This window comes from Sardina pilchardus, chromosome 16, assembly GCF_963854185.1.
Source record: "Sardina pilchardus chromosome 16, fSarPil1.1, whole genome shotgun sequence".
Classification (NCBI taxonomy): domain Eukaryota; kingdom Metazoa; phylum Chordata; class Actinopteri; order Clupeiformes; family Clupeidae; genus Sardina; species Sardina pilchardus.
In genome coordinates this window covers 13,235,666-13,249,737 of record NC_085009.1, presented here as the reverse complement: position 1 = coordinate 13,249,737, position 14,072 = coordinate 13,235,666, and the positions used below count along the sequence as shown (strand labels likewise).

The following is a 14,072-nucleotide window of genomic DNA, read 5'->3' as shown; positions in this document are numbered from 1 at the left end:
CTGTAGTCATATGGTGTTGCTGGGTTTTTTTTTATGCCTACTGCTTATGACCCATCTGAAACACAGATGGATGATGGATCATGATGTTGGATTTCACATGTGAGAACATACACAGACTCAGAGATCTTAATGCACAGCTGAGAGGAATAAGAAATACAGGAAATAGTCTGACAGCTTCAGGTATCATCATAAGATAACCTGGAGCGTTGCATACAAGAGCAAGAAACAGAGCGATATACACATGTGAAAGGGTAAACTTGGATTCAGGCCTTAGAAGGAGGTTTTTGAGGAGAAGAGGAGTGTCTGCTGGTAGCATCAGGCAAATATAACGGGAACAGGTGCCGAGGAGTGTCTACAGTGCACCCAAGTGTTGTAAACATGAGCTTCAGAACCCCAAAGAGAGACTGTAGGCCCATACAAGCACAAAGCCTATAGAGCATACAGATTTAACGGTTTACCTCAATAAGAAGAAGAAGAAGAAGAAGAAGAAGAAGAAGAATGATAATCTTTATTGTCCACAGATGGGGAAATTTGAAATTTGGCTTCACAGGTTGAAAGACACAAATGGACACAATAACACACATACTCAATACACAGCCGGAATACATGTACAGTATGGTGTACAGTAAACTGGACATTACAGGACAGTATGTTAAATTGTACAGTGTGTATTGTAGGTATGTATGTACAGTATGTATGTACCGGTATGTGTGTGTGTGTGTGTGTGTGTGTGTGTGTGTGTGTGTGTGTGTGTGTGTGTGTGTGTGTATCTGTATGTATGTGTGTGTATGTGTGTGTATGTATGTATCGTACTGTATGTATGTATGTATGTATGTATGTATGCATGTATGTCTTTATTTGTGTATGTACAGTATGTATGTATGTACTGTATGTATGTTTGTGTTTGTGGCTTGTGGGTGTGGGAGTGTGTCTGTATATTCAACCTGTATGCTTTGTTTAGTTATCCAAGTGATTGTGTAAAGTTGGTACATTTGGTTGGCACATTCTTGTTTTGCATTCTTTGCGGCCACTGGTTTGTAACTAAGAGGAAATTGCACAGCCTAATGAGGGGTTTGTTTTTTACGCAGTTTCATCATGATGTGATTTGTTTGTCTCAGACAGCAATACAGGCAGCCCTCCTCACACATATGCGAGGTCACTCGGGCATCTGTCATAAAAAAGGCCCGAGTGGTGAGTGAGTTTGTTTAATTTTTTTTTACGAGTTTCAGTATACAGCCACGTCGATTCTCACAAGGGACCACCTACATACAGTTTATCTTCCCCAGTTTTGATGTCTGATACAACGCCTTATCAGAAGACTTTTTTTTTTCCACTACACCTTATCCATAACATCTCTGTTATACCCTCACGTACTCTCTGTATACCAAACGCAAGCCACATGCCTCCGGTTATTTGTGAACCTGAGAGGAGCGTTTACTTGAGTGCAGTAGGAATGGTTTGTTCTGCATCAAGATGAAGGGTCAAATGAGTTTGCGTGAACGTTTTTACAATTCAAGTGTTAGTCTAAACTGTCCCAGTCCAGGCCCCTGTTCAGTATTTAAATGAATGCTGGGTGTTGTGCTCATGAATCATAATACAAGTTTCCAGTCGTTATTTCAAAACATGGGAATTTACATCAGGGTTGTTGACAAGGACGCAATTTCCATTCCCTCTTTGTACAGTGTGTGCGCAAACAAAACTCTCTCACTCTCTCTCTCTCTCTCTCTCTCTCTCATTCTCTCTCTCTCACACACACATACGCACACACACACAACACACAACACCCATGTAGGCTATTCCACCACTTATCCCACATTGCTTAAACATACACACCTACAGTACACACAACCTCAGAGAATGCCTAGTAAAGCACAAATAGTATTATACAGTTTTACTTGAGAATTATTTTACATTTTAATTATGATCAAAGAGTTGAGATTGCATGGACGCTATACATTTATCAATGTATGCCCATGTTATGTGAAGGTGAACTGTTTGTGACACTTTCGTATCGACCGAACCAGACTTTTTATCTCATGTATCCCTGAGTGGTTATTACGATGGGCTTAATGAAATATAGTTACATGGGGAAGGTAAATATTGAGTATAACGAGTTCAGGGAAGTGAGGCTTCATTGCCCAATATAGTAGATGCAGATCTTAATGTTAACCAGATGTATTAAGTTAAAATGCTGGTGAGTAGATACAGTATAATATGGCAGTAGTAAATGGAGACAGAACCTCTCTCTGTATCTGACCCAATGTACAGTAATAAGACCCAAATTGTTATATTCACGTATCTGTGTATTTTCGATCGTATAGACATTTTGCAAAATCTCTATGTACAAACTTGTGACAAAATTCAGTTGACATCCACGGTTGCACATTTATACTTCATATCATCCAACACATACACTCACATACAAAAATGTGCTAACACATCCTCGGGGTTTGGTGTTTTTCTTGAATGAAACCCTGTGTGTTTCTAATTACGGCAAGCTGGCAAAGGGGCTCCAAGCGAAAAAGAAAAGAAGAAAAAAAAAAGAAGTTCTGAGCTGAAGCAGCGGAATCCAGCTGAGATGAGACGAGATGAGGGAGGGCGGCTGGGCCGAGCCGAGCCGAGCCGTGCTCGCCGTGGAGGGGTCGTGGCACCAGAGCGACCGTGGCGAAGGCCCAGACGGCTTCGCCTTCAAGAAACAATGAGCGGGTCCAGCCGTCCTAAAATTATCTCCCTCTTTCCAAATGTCTGCTTCGAGGCTGACTCCCAAACATTGTGGTCGGAAATCGGCATTCTGAAACGGGGGTTGAGAGGGAAGAGGAGGGGGGGGGGAGAGGAGGAGGACCAGGGGAGAGGGTGGGGGTGGTGTTGGAGAAGAGAGAAGCTCTGAAAGAAATCCATTGTTCTGTTCTGTGGAAGACCAGATAAGGGCACGAGGGGCAAGTGTAATCACATTTTAGATGCTGATGGAGAGGAGCAGAAAGGTGGAGCCTGCCGGTAGAGGTGGTGGTGATGGTGGTGGTGGGTGGTGTTGGTGTGGTGGGGAGGGATGTGTGTGTGTGTGTGTGTGTGTGTGTGTGTGGCGAGGGGGTGGGGGTGCTTAAGAGGGGTGTAGGCACAGATGCAAGTTGTACTGGGCCTTGAGACAGAAGCTTGTCGGGGTGTGAAATGGATCCAACCAGCAAAGACACTGAGCATAACTCTTCTCTGATGAAATGATCCTTTGCAGAGCTGGATGTCATGTCGGGAATCATGCTTTATATCAATTCTGTTCCCCATCCCCATCTGTTCCCTCCTTCGATCTCTTCCTTTCCCTTCTTTTCCACAGAGAGCAAGGAGATCAAGTGGTTCAGGTCACACAAGTTTCACACGCATCTGTGGCTGCTGCTGGAGTCCTCACCACGAACCAGGCCACAGCTCAAATGCTCTCCTGGCCGTAGACCTGCCTTAACCAACACCCTTAAGGGATGGTCATTTTTTTTATTTGAACATGTTTTCATCAGAGAATATGACTGAGTCATTGTATCAGATACAGCTGCACACTTTCTTGGGTGTCAATCGTTACTTTTCAGATTAAGACGATCAGTCAGTGAATTGACATTGTTTGCTTTTTACAGATGCATCGATTTCCTGTATTTTATCCCTCCAAGGTTAGCTTTCACATCCCCTTCCCCCATTCATGTTACTGTGAGTGCCCTTTACCATGAATATTTCAATTTAATCAGTGACCCCATTGATTTTCTTCAGTAATTTAAGATGGCTGAGAGACTTCTGATAGTCGTATGGCGGCGATCTGTTATATTGACATATTGAGGTGAACGAAGACTAGCCATCTGGTTGTGTCTTACAGAAATTTGAACAACTGAACACTCACTCAGATCTAGATATTCACCCTGAACTTTCATTCAGAGACAATTGTATGTATTAATATCGAAAAACATAATCTATCAAATTTGATTTCGATGCAAAGACAAAACGTGACGATTTTTTAGACTTGGGGATTGATATGATAAAGTCGAATATATTATGTCAAAGGATGGCTATGGGACAGTGCTTAGCACCCAGTCATGTAATGTGTTTGTAGGCAAGGTCTTTGTTTATGAGGAAAATGTTGGGGTTGAAATGTTAAGGGTTGAAAATGACTAACAGTATCTAGTCCTAACCACAGAGGGTGCCAGAATGCAGAGAATTTGATATGCATCCATATGTTGACGGATTTCCAGTCGTCCATGACTGTTTCTAAAATATCTTGTGGCCCTTTCTGTGAACCTGACGAAATGTCATGGGATCATCATATGACTAGTCATACAAAAAAAAAAGAAAACAGTCCAAGGACAGATTTCAACTTCCATTATTGATCTGATTGCTCAGATCCACCTCATGGATGGTGAACTGGGCCAAGATGTGAGTTTCTGGTAAAAAAAAAAAAAAAAAAAAAAAAAAAATCACATCTCCTGGACACTGAAAACATGGACACAAGGCTGAGCAGGCTCACTGATCAATTCCAGAGAGAGTACAGCTTGCAATTACTGATGGCTCAGAGGGGATGGCGATGCAGCCGGACACATCTGGCATCTATTGGATTTGGCTGTTTGTTTGTTGAATTGTTTGCTGTGGTTGTTCCCTGCTCTCCCGGCCTGACATGAGCATGAAAGATCTGTGTATGTTTATATGGACGAGCGTTGAATGAAGAAGTGAATATGGAAAAAAAAGTGTTTTATTTCATAGCATTCCTGCACTCTTTCTCTCGTTTTGCTGTGTGGAGATTCAAACTGTTTAGAGGCTAACTGGATAAATTCCACTTTGCTGGTTTGTTTGTATGTAAGTGTGTGTGTGTGTGTGTGTGTGTGTGTGTGTGTGTGTGTGTGTGTGTGTATGTTACATAGGGTTTTGTTACTAAAACTGGTTCCTGACCATGAACATAAAACATGAATCTGTTGACCATACATCTTTCCCTTCTCTCTCCTTCTCCTCTCTCTCTCTCTCTCTCTTGTCTTTTGCACATTTCAAGCCAGAGCAAAGGCCAGGAGTCTATCAGAAGAGTGTTTTGCGGTCTCAAAACTATGTGAAACTATGACAAAGGACCGTGTGGTAAACACAGTATGCCTTTAGCTGTAATCAAAAAGATTGTGCTCTGTGTAAAAACACATTTGCACGAACCCCGGGGGACAATCAATCACCGGAACATGAATAAAATAAAGTGCTGCATTGTCCCAGTCAGGCCAGGACCCTTATCCTCTGTGGGCAGTTAGAAGCAAAGAGGGGGACAGGATGTAAATATGTGGTGTTAAGAAGTCAAAAATGTAAATCTCAAGAGTACAATGCTGCTTTTTCACATAACAGTTTATTATAGGAGTTTATAAAATTGGCAAGTACATTTAAGAATCACGGTAAAAAAAAGAGGATGAAAAAAACATTCATAAACTAAGTGAAACACAGACGAAATACAATATTATGTACAGGCAAAAACAGCATTCAATAAAGTATAGAACATGTATTTGCATGGCACTCAATATAAACATACCTCGCAAGTGCTTCTGTTTTTATTAATATTAACTGAATGCAATGATAATAATAATAATAAAATAATAATTATTACAATAACATAAAACAATATTAACATTTAAACACTGTTTACAATATAGCTGAAATTCATATCATACTAAATATAACAATATTTACCAACCAACTTTATTTATACTAAAACTCTATTCTGGAATATAACAAAAATAGCACTTAAAATAATATTTATTACAATAATAAAATTAATGTGAATAATGTTAGGATATTAGACATTTCAGATAGGCGTTACCCATGGCTTTCTAACTGAGTCATTTTCCTGTCCCTCCTTCCTCACACAAATGTGGATATTTGCCCGTTCCTCACATATCACCCTCACATTCTAGATCTCTCAGTTAGAAAAAAATTGTACACAAGAAGCAGCAGACTTAATAACTTTTTTTTTCTTTTTAAATTCCATTCATTACAAAATAAAAAAAATCAGTGGCATGGTTGGTCACAGATTAAAATGTTCTTCGCGTGATCTGTGGAGGATACAGAGAAGGGTTCCTCCTTGCAGGGTCTTCATCCCAGACATCAACAAGGGTCCTTATACCCACCCCCCGCCCGCCTCAGTTTACTCATCAGCTTCTGCTGGGTATCAATCGGATATCAAGCTTAGGATGCCACCAGCAGTCCCATGATGAAGCCTTCCGTTCAAAAGATCTCTTTAGTTTAGGTGAATTTTTTTTTTGAGAACCTTTGAGGTATGTTCTAAACTCCATCTGGTAAGCGGTGTCAACTTTGACTTTGCATTTTAGTGTTGAAGAGTGGAGCAGCAAAAAAAAACTTTTTAAATGTCACGTTCTTGTGAGAGGTCATTGGCACTCTGCTCCGAAAGAAAAATATATGACTCTCAAGCAGCAAGAACAAGGGTTCCTTTAGTTCTTCAGTTCCGTAGCTAGTTATCTCCCTTCTCCCTTTGCATTCATGAATCTCTGATTTAGGCCATTTGGATAACACCAGGGATATGCAATCTCGCTGGGTGATACATGTTTTTGAGGCTCAAAAAAGAATTGTTTTGTCTTACAGAGACATCCTCAATCACATCGCTGCAATAAAGCACAGGTTGAGGGGTTTTCTCCCAAAGTAGAAGCTAAAGATTATAACTAGTCTTATGTGCAGGACAGATACAAAGTGAGACAAGTAATAGTCTAGAAGGCATTCTGGACTCCAAACACACCTGAGTTTGCATATACACTTCATTCATTCATACTAGCTTACAATGCCGCTCTTACATTCGCACACACGCCACTGCTAGAACAGCATCCCCTCCCCCGATAAAAAGGGTACCACATACTGTATACACACACACACACACACACACTCTCACACACATAGACATATGAGATCACACACACACACACACACACACACACACAAACACACACACAGACATATGAGATCACACACACACACACACACACACACATAGAGTTTGACACATCCAATATGCAACTAAAGACAAACCCTGAAAAGTAAAATCCCGAGCATGCACGTCTAGCCCTCTCTCTCTGATTCAGAACCCTCTAAAACTACGTCTACATTTTTTAGTAAGTGAATTTGAGTCTCCCCTCTTTTACTGCTGAGGCAAGCTCTCCACAGTCTTAACATGTGAGGCCACACCTTCACCTCCAGAGAGACATCAAAAACCTGGCACTTTCCCGCTGCATTGCTATAGCTTTAACATTGGCTAATCATGTCCTACCATTAAAAGTGAGCCACTCTTTTACCCTGTTTGATCAACTTTCCTGGATTAAGCTCATCCAATCCTTCCATTCACTGTCATTTTCATCTCCAAATCCCTCATCACACAGACAGACACTTATTTGTGCATAACTTATTTTGAACATGAGTTTCTCTCCAAAGTTAACGTTACATTTCTTTTCCTCTGTTAAACATATTTGTCCTTTTTAAGATTTTTTAAGTCGTTAAGTGTTTGTATGAAAAACAACAAGGACTATACATTTTTGGCAGGCTGAAGTCTGAAAAAAGGACACTGACAAAAGCTAAAAGAGAATGTTTCGCTCTTTTCACAGGGTCTGTCAGTTTCGGAGGAGTGAGAAAACTGCAAAATAACAAGCTCCACGGCGAGAGTGGAAATCTTTTTGCTCCGCCCCCGACATCCTCTTCAGTACGTGTGTTTTATAGTGCCTCCACCTTTTTTTTTAATCCCCACCCACTCGACTTCCTGTCTCTTCCTCCACCCTCCCCACCCCTTCAGACGGTGGCGCCCAGGAGCTCGTCCGACTTGGCCATGATCTCGTTCTGGTTGGAGTCCAGGCCGAAGAACTTGACCTTGAGTCCGTCGGTGGGGTGCACCACGGGCACGGAGACCATGCGTGGGAACGTCCGCGTGGCCAGCTCGAAGCGGCTGGTGCTGGCCAGCTCGATGGCCAGGATGCGCAGGAAGAGGGTGGCCAGCTGCTTGCCCAGGCAGGAGCGGACGCCGCCGCCGAAGGGAAGGTAGTGGAAGCGGCCCTCCTTGTCCTCGCCGCGCTCCTCGCTGAAGCGGTCGGGGTCGAAGGCGTTGACCTCCTTGAAGACGGCCGAGGTGTCGTGGGTGTCGCGGATGCTGTACATCACGCTCCAGCCTTTAGGGATCTGGACACCCTGTGTGCGGGAGAGACGGAGATGATATGTTTCATTAGTCTTTCTTATCGAGAGAAACATTACATGGTACAGAAACATCAACTTTTTGAGGGAAAAGTATGTTGATTTGTGTGTGAATTCTGATCTAATTTAGAATTTAAATAAAGGTTTGAGGGACAATACGGGAGTCAGGTCACAACTAAGAGTTTTTCAAAAGGCAATAAGGGGGTGCATGATTTCAGAAAAACATAAACGTACGAAAATACGTGTATTTGAACTATATCTAAGTGCCTTTGATACAGTCATTTGATGCATTCGCTTTGGACAAAGGCGTCTGCCAAATAGCCATAACCATAACCGTTAAACGATGCTTTTGACAAGGCAGAAATGATGGCGAACATATCCCAGCTGAGGCCAGAGGAGTAGGAGAACAGGCCAAAGAACGCTCAGAGACGACGACGAGGGGGACACACACTCACGTCCAGCTCGAAGGTCTGCATGGCCACGCGGTAGCCGCCGGAGACGGGCGTGAAGAGGCGCAGCACCTCCTTGATGACGCAGTCGAGGTACTTGAGGCTGCAGATGGTGTCGAGGCGCAGCTCGCCCTCGCACAGGCAGCCGTTGTGCAGGATGCCGCGCGTGCGCAGCTCCTCGCGCAGCTTCTCCAGCACGGCCGGGTGCCGCAGCAGCTGCATGATGAGCGACGTGCTGGCGCTGGCCGTGGTGGCGAACGAGGCGAAGATCAGCTCCACCGTGGACTCCTGCGGAGGAGGGAGAGAAAGAGGGATGGAGGGATGGAGGGAGGGAGGGGATGGAGGGGATGGAGGGATGGAGGGGAGGGTGGGAGAGATGGACGGAGGGAGTTATTCGAGTGGATGTTTTAATGGACCAGTGGACGCTTGGATGGACGTCGGGAAAACAAATAAAAACCACCGATTGAACTATGCAGGCGAACACTGCGGTCATTCTCCCCCCCCCCCCCCTCGCTCGCTCACTCGCGCGCTCTCTCTCTCCCCTTCTTCGGACTCCGGGAGGCAGGCGGGACACGGCAGGTCAAGCATAAGCCTTCCCCGACTTCTCCCCGAGCGTTGGCTTTAACAAGCTCGCACATTCACAGCCGTTACACAACCCCTCAGACGGAGCGGAGACCGGTGGCGGCGTTTTTTTTTCCTTCTTTTTGGCGGACAACGTGGAGGCCTCAGGAGCTCATTCTGCTTACAGGTTGCGCTCCTTGACTCTTTTGAAATCATTCGTTCTTTTTTTTCTTTCTCTCTCTCGAAAAATGACAACATGCTGCTGAGCCGGTGCTGACACGGCAGGGGGATCCACCCCCGTCTGCCCCCCGGGGGGGGGGGGGGGCGCTTGGGGAGAGACGACGTCGCCGGCCCGGGGCGAGAGAAGGGCAACGGCGTGGTGTGGTGTGGCATGGCGTGGCGGCGCACAAGCTCAGGCTCGGGCCAGACTAGACTACACAGAGCTTTCGTTTCAGGAGCGAGGGTGGAAATTATGAGGGAGAGCAAGAAAAAAGGAGGAGAAAAAAAAAAAGAGTGGGGCGTGGAGGTAAGAGTGGCTAGAATAACAAGGTCGAAAGAAATAACATGCATGGTCAGAAAAAGAGAGAAAAAAAGGGCCGTTCATTGGCTATCATTTACGTCAAAGAATGTCAACATCACCCCGTGTGGCACGAGGGCCTGGGGACGCTGCGTGCATCTGGACTCCTGACGTGGGGGCGCCTGGCTGAGGGGGATGGGGGGTGGGGGGGGGGGGTCTGGGGCAGTTATGGGGGGGGGGGGGGCAGAGGTGTGTGCTGTCACTGGAGGAGCCACTGTTGCTCTCTTGACAGGGGTGTTGACTCATTTTTGGCCCGACCTCAAAACTCTCTGAGACGGGGGGGGGGAGTGGACTGGGGAAGACCTGGAGGCCAGCAGAGATGCAGAGCTGAGTCTGAGAGCGCTGACCCGTCCAAGGTCTCTCACTTCAGTGTCACAGTGTTGGATATTCGCACAATAACTTCAATAAATGAGACGCATGCTCTGCGCTGATAGATGCAAACACTCATAAAACTCACAAACACGCATAAGCACTCGTCGAGTCATAAACTGTATCTGTGCTGATAACATGCCTCCTCCAGCACCACGGCACATTCGGGCAATTAAATCAGCATGTTCACTCAGAGACGCACCAGGCCGACAGATATCACATCAGGACAACAGCTTTGGAACTCTGCTGAGGGGGGCAAAATGTTCTCTGTTGAAGAGAGTCCTTCTGATCGAGGAGGAGGAATCACTTTGTGGGAGGGGTATATTGGATTTCTCAGAAGTCAGAATAAAGGGCCGTTCACACCAAGAGAGATAACTATAACGACTCCAGGTGACACTAGATAATATGAATGATAACGTCCACACATAAATTATAATGATAACGACATCATATTAGCTAGCTTCTAGAGTGATACCATAATCAACTGATTATCATCGTTATTGTTATCTTTATCATTATCAATAGCATTATCGATATCGTTATCGTTATCACAATAGTTAATCGTTATCGTCGTCGTTTTAGTTGTCATTCTCGGCGTTGACGCCCCTTAAGAGAAATAGGCTCCATACCTTCAGCTCCTGCATGGTGAGCTCAGCTGAGTTCTCCTTGGCGCTCTCCATCAGGACGTCCAGAGCGTCGGCGTAGTCTTTCCCTTGCGTGCACAGAGGCTTCTCCCGGATGGCCTTCTCGATCATCTTCTGCAGCTTGTCGCGGGCACGGATACCCTGTCAGAAGAGAGAGGACATGCTGAAGTTATCCAGAGCCACTCACAGTTATTCATTCAAGCTGCGGGGCTTTTTACACGCTAGTTTTGTTAGCTTTTTAGAAAGCGATAGATAAAATGCTACATCTGTACCAGGCTTTCAAGCAACCAGAGGCCAATATTTTGTCATGAAAGTATCAAGGACACATTATCTTGTCATGCAAACATCATCTAACAATAGAGAAGCAAGTGTCTGATTCGAGAGACTAAAACTATTCTGAGACTACTCTGAGACTACTCTGAGACATGTGTTTTACAACAGCAAGGTAGGAATCAGGTTCTGGGCTCTGTTAAGCACGTTGAAACAATTCCAGTTGTTAATGGCTCTTTATAAATAAAGTCGAACCGAGCTAAATTGAGAGAAGATCGTCTCCGCCAACTGAACCGACCGCAGCTATCCCACTGGCTCTTTTGCTTACCTTCCGGTATCCGCTGAAAGGCAGGTCAATGGGCAGGCTGAACAGGTTGTCCACAAACTCCTGGAACGTGTTGAAGAAGTGGCACATCTCCTCGTCTGAGATGCGGAAGCCCAGGAGCACCCGCACGGCCATGTGGAAGGAGAGCCGCTGGGATTCGCGGTACACGTTGATGGGCTCGGGGTTGGAGCTCCAGACCCGCAAGGTCTCTTGGATGACCTGCTGGATCTTGGGCAGGTAACTTTCCAGGGCTTCGTGGCTGAAAACCTTGGCAAACACCTGCAGAATGGGATCAGAGAGCCCACATTGTTGTTACTGGTGATACTCTGTGTGTGTGTTTGTGTGAATGTGTGAGTGAGTATGTGAGTGTGTGTTTGAGAGAGAGTGAGAGAGAAAGAGAGTCAGAGAGACAGAGAGAGAGAGAGAGAGAGAGAGAGAGAGAGAGCATTGAAGTTCTTAAGTCACTGTACCAACTGATCCTAATCGTCATAATCACGCTGAAGAAGGGCGGCTTGCCCGAAATGTCCATGGGGCGAATAAAAAAGAACTGCGAGTGCTATCCTTTTTTTTCGAAAGTTTATTCCAACTCATCCTAATGACATTCCACCACAACCTCCACCACGAAAACAGTTTAAAACAAAAAACAGCTTAAAACAAATCAGTCCTAAAAAGAAAAATAAAGCCCATCTGAAACACAGACTAGAACCCTGAGGACAAAAACGAACAGACAGACAGTACGCCATGTGATCCATCTCAACAGCAAGCCTACCAATTCCCAAACAGAGAGGAACATCCAAGAGGAGCGGGCAGACTCCAGCGGGCACTCTGAGGTTGCCCCGACTGCCCAGAAAGTACAGGCTGTGCTGCCACTCAGGTCTGGGCACACACAGCGCGGCGGCACTCTCGGAGTGCGAAGAAATGATCCGTTCTTTTCACACGGCTATCTGAACGCATCTAATCCTCCCTGAGTAGTTGTCTGCGGGATATAGGGCATTGCTCCTTCATACCAAGAGAGAGGGAGACAGGATGTAAAAGAGCCAGGCTGGGCAGTCACATGACCACTTGAGCTCACGCCACACCATGTTTTTACTTTCAGAACTGTCTGAATATATTTACCTTTATACCATGATACAACTAGCTCAATAATGCCTTTTTACCTTGCTGTATTGCTAACAATATAGCTCCAGTTCCAGGGAGATTGTGTGTGTGTGTGTGTGTGTGTGTGTGTGTGTGTGTGTGTGTGTGCGTGCGTGCGTGCGTGCGTGCGTGCGTGCGTGCGTGCGTGCGTGCGTGCGTGCGTGCGTGTGTGTGTGTCTTGTAAGTCTTCCACTTTGACTTTATCCTGAAGACACACGCCCCTAACACCCACATGGGTTAGCCCCACACTGCCAGTGACATTAAAACATGTTGCAGTCTTGTAAGTCTGAGTACTTCAGTTAGTCAGCTTCACACTCACCCCCACCACCTCCACCCCACCACACACACACACACACACACACACACACACACACACTCAGGTCGAATAATGCCCTGAACGGTTGACCTCAAGTCCAGTCACAGCTCTGGGACAGGGACCCACTCTGAGCAGACTAATGAATGGAAATGTCATCTAAATATTATCCCACAGACAGGGCCAGGAGATCCACAGAAGAGGCGACGTCTTTTAGTTTGTTTTCCTTACATATTTTTTTTTTCTCTCTCTCTCTCTCATGGAAAAACTTAAATATTTCACCTCCCCCAAACATCTGTACGTACTATTTCACTCCTTCTCTGTCTCCCTCTCTCCCCTCTCTCTCTCTCTCTCTCTCTCTCTCTCTCTCTCCGTTGAAATTAAACATATTCTTATGTGCCGAAGCAGAGAGAGAGAGAGAGAGAGAGAGAGAGAGAGAGGGAGAGTTTCCCTTGCTGTCAGCAGTCACAGGGAAAGGTAAGATTTTCCTGGCCAGAACAGGGCATTTCTAATGCGCCTCAGTCGCGAGGGTCTGTTTGGTGAAATAACATCCATGTTCCCCTCAAAAACTCCAGCTCTGCCGACTAACAATAGCACTTTTTATACGCCAACTCACCCCAAATACCATGACTCCCTCTGCAAAGCTTTTCCACAGTTGTAAAGACGCGAGGGCGAAGTAATAAGGGACCACTGATCCTCTCTCTCTCTCACTCTCTTTCCCTCTCTCTCTCTCTCTCTCTCTCTCTCTCTCTCTCTCTCTTTCCATCAGCCATTTAGCTCCTCTTGTGAGCTCTCCCTCATCTCTCACTTATGTCATATTTTCTTGTTCACTCGAGTGATCTTTCGCCGGCTTCTGTGTCCACAGAAGGTCCAGTCTCTTCTCTCTCTCTCTCTTTTCTCTCTCTCTCTCTCTCTCTCTCTGTGGCCACTTTGGTCGTCATGTCTGAGTCACAAAATGATGCTGCTGCTGCTGCTGCATCTGCTGCATTGTGATTGGTCACTGCACTGTAATGGCTCATAGAGTTAAACAGGAGCAGGCACATGGAGGGGATGTCCAGGAGGATCACGCTGGACCTCTCTTCTCTCTCTCTCTGACCGTCCACATCTGGCCTGGTCTGTATTGCCTATCCTCTCACCTCTGGCTATCACGGCTCTGGGGCCACAGACTTCACTTTCCCCTTCAGCTCTCCTTCTCCCGGTCAGTCAACTTGTGTGGAGGTCAGCCATATCAAGCACACCCCATTCATATAAACAC

The 14,072-nt window shown here is 45.5% G+C and overlaps 1 protein-coding gene across 1 annotated transcript in view; it reads right to left on the bottom strand.

Moving 5' to 3' along the window:
- Positions 1–5,325: 5,325 nt before the first annotated feature.
- Positions 5,326–14,072, bottom strand: part of LOC134060022 (cytochrome P450 26B1) — a 27,119-nt gene continuing 18,372 nt past the window's right edge. Inside the window, exons 3-6 of the mRNA XM_062516594.1 lie at positions 11,371–11,646; positions 10,758–10,913; positions 8,628–8,909; positions 5,326–8,169 (exon numbers count right to left, since the gene is read on the bottom strand). Of these exons, the coding sequence (XP_062372578.1) occupies positions 7,777–8,169; positions 8,628–8,909; positions 10,758–10,913; positions 11,371–11,646 (1,107 nt within the window). The 3' untranslated portion in view covers positions 5,326–7,776. The remainder of the gene's footprint in view (positions 8,170–8,627; positions 8,910–10,757; positions 10,914–11,370; positions 11,647–14,072) is intronic.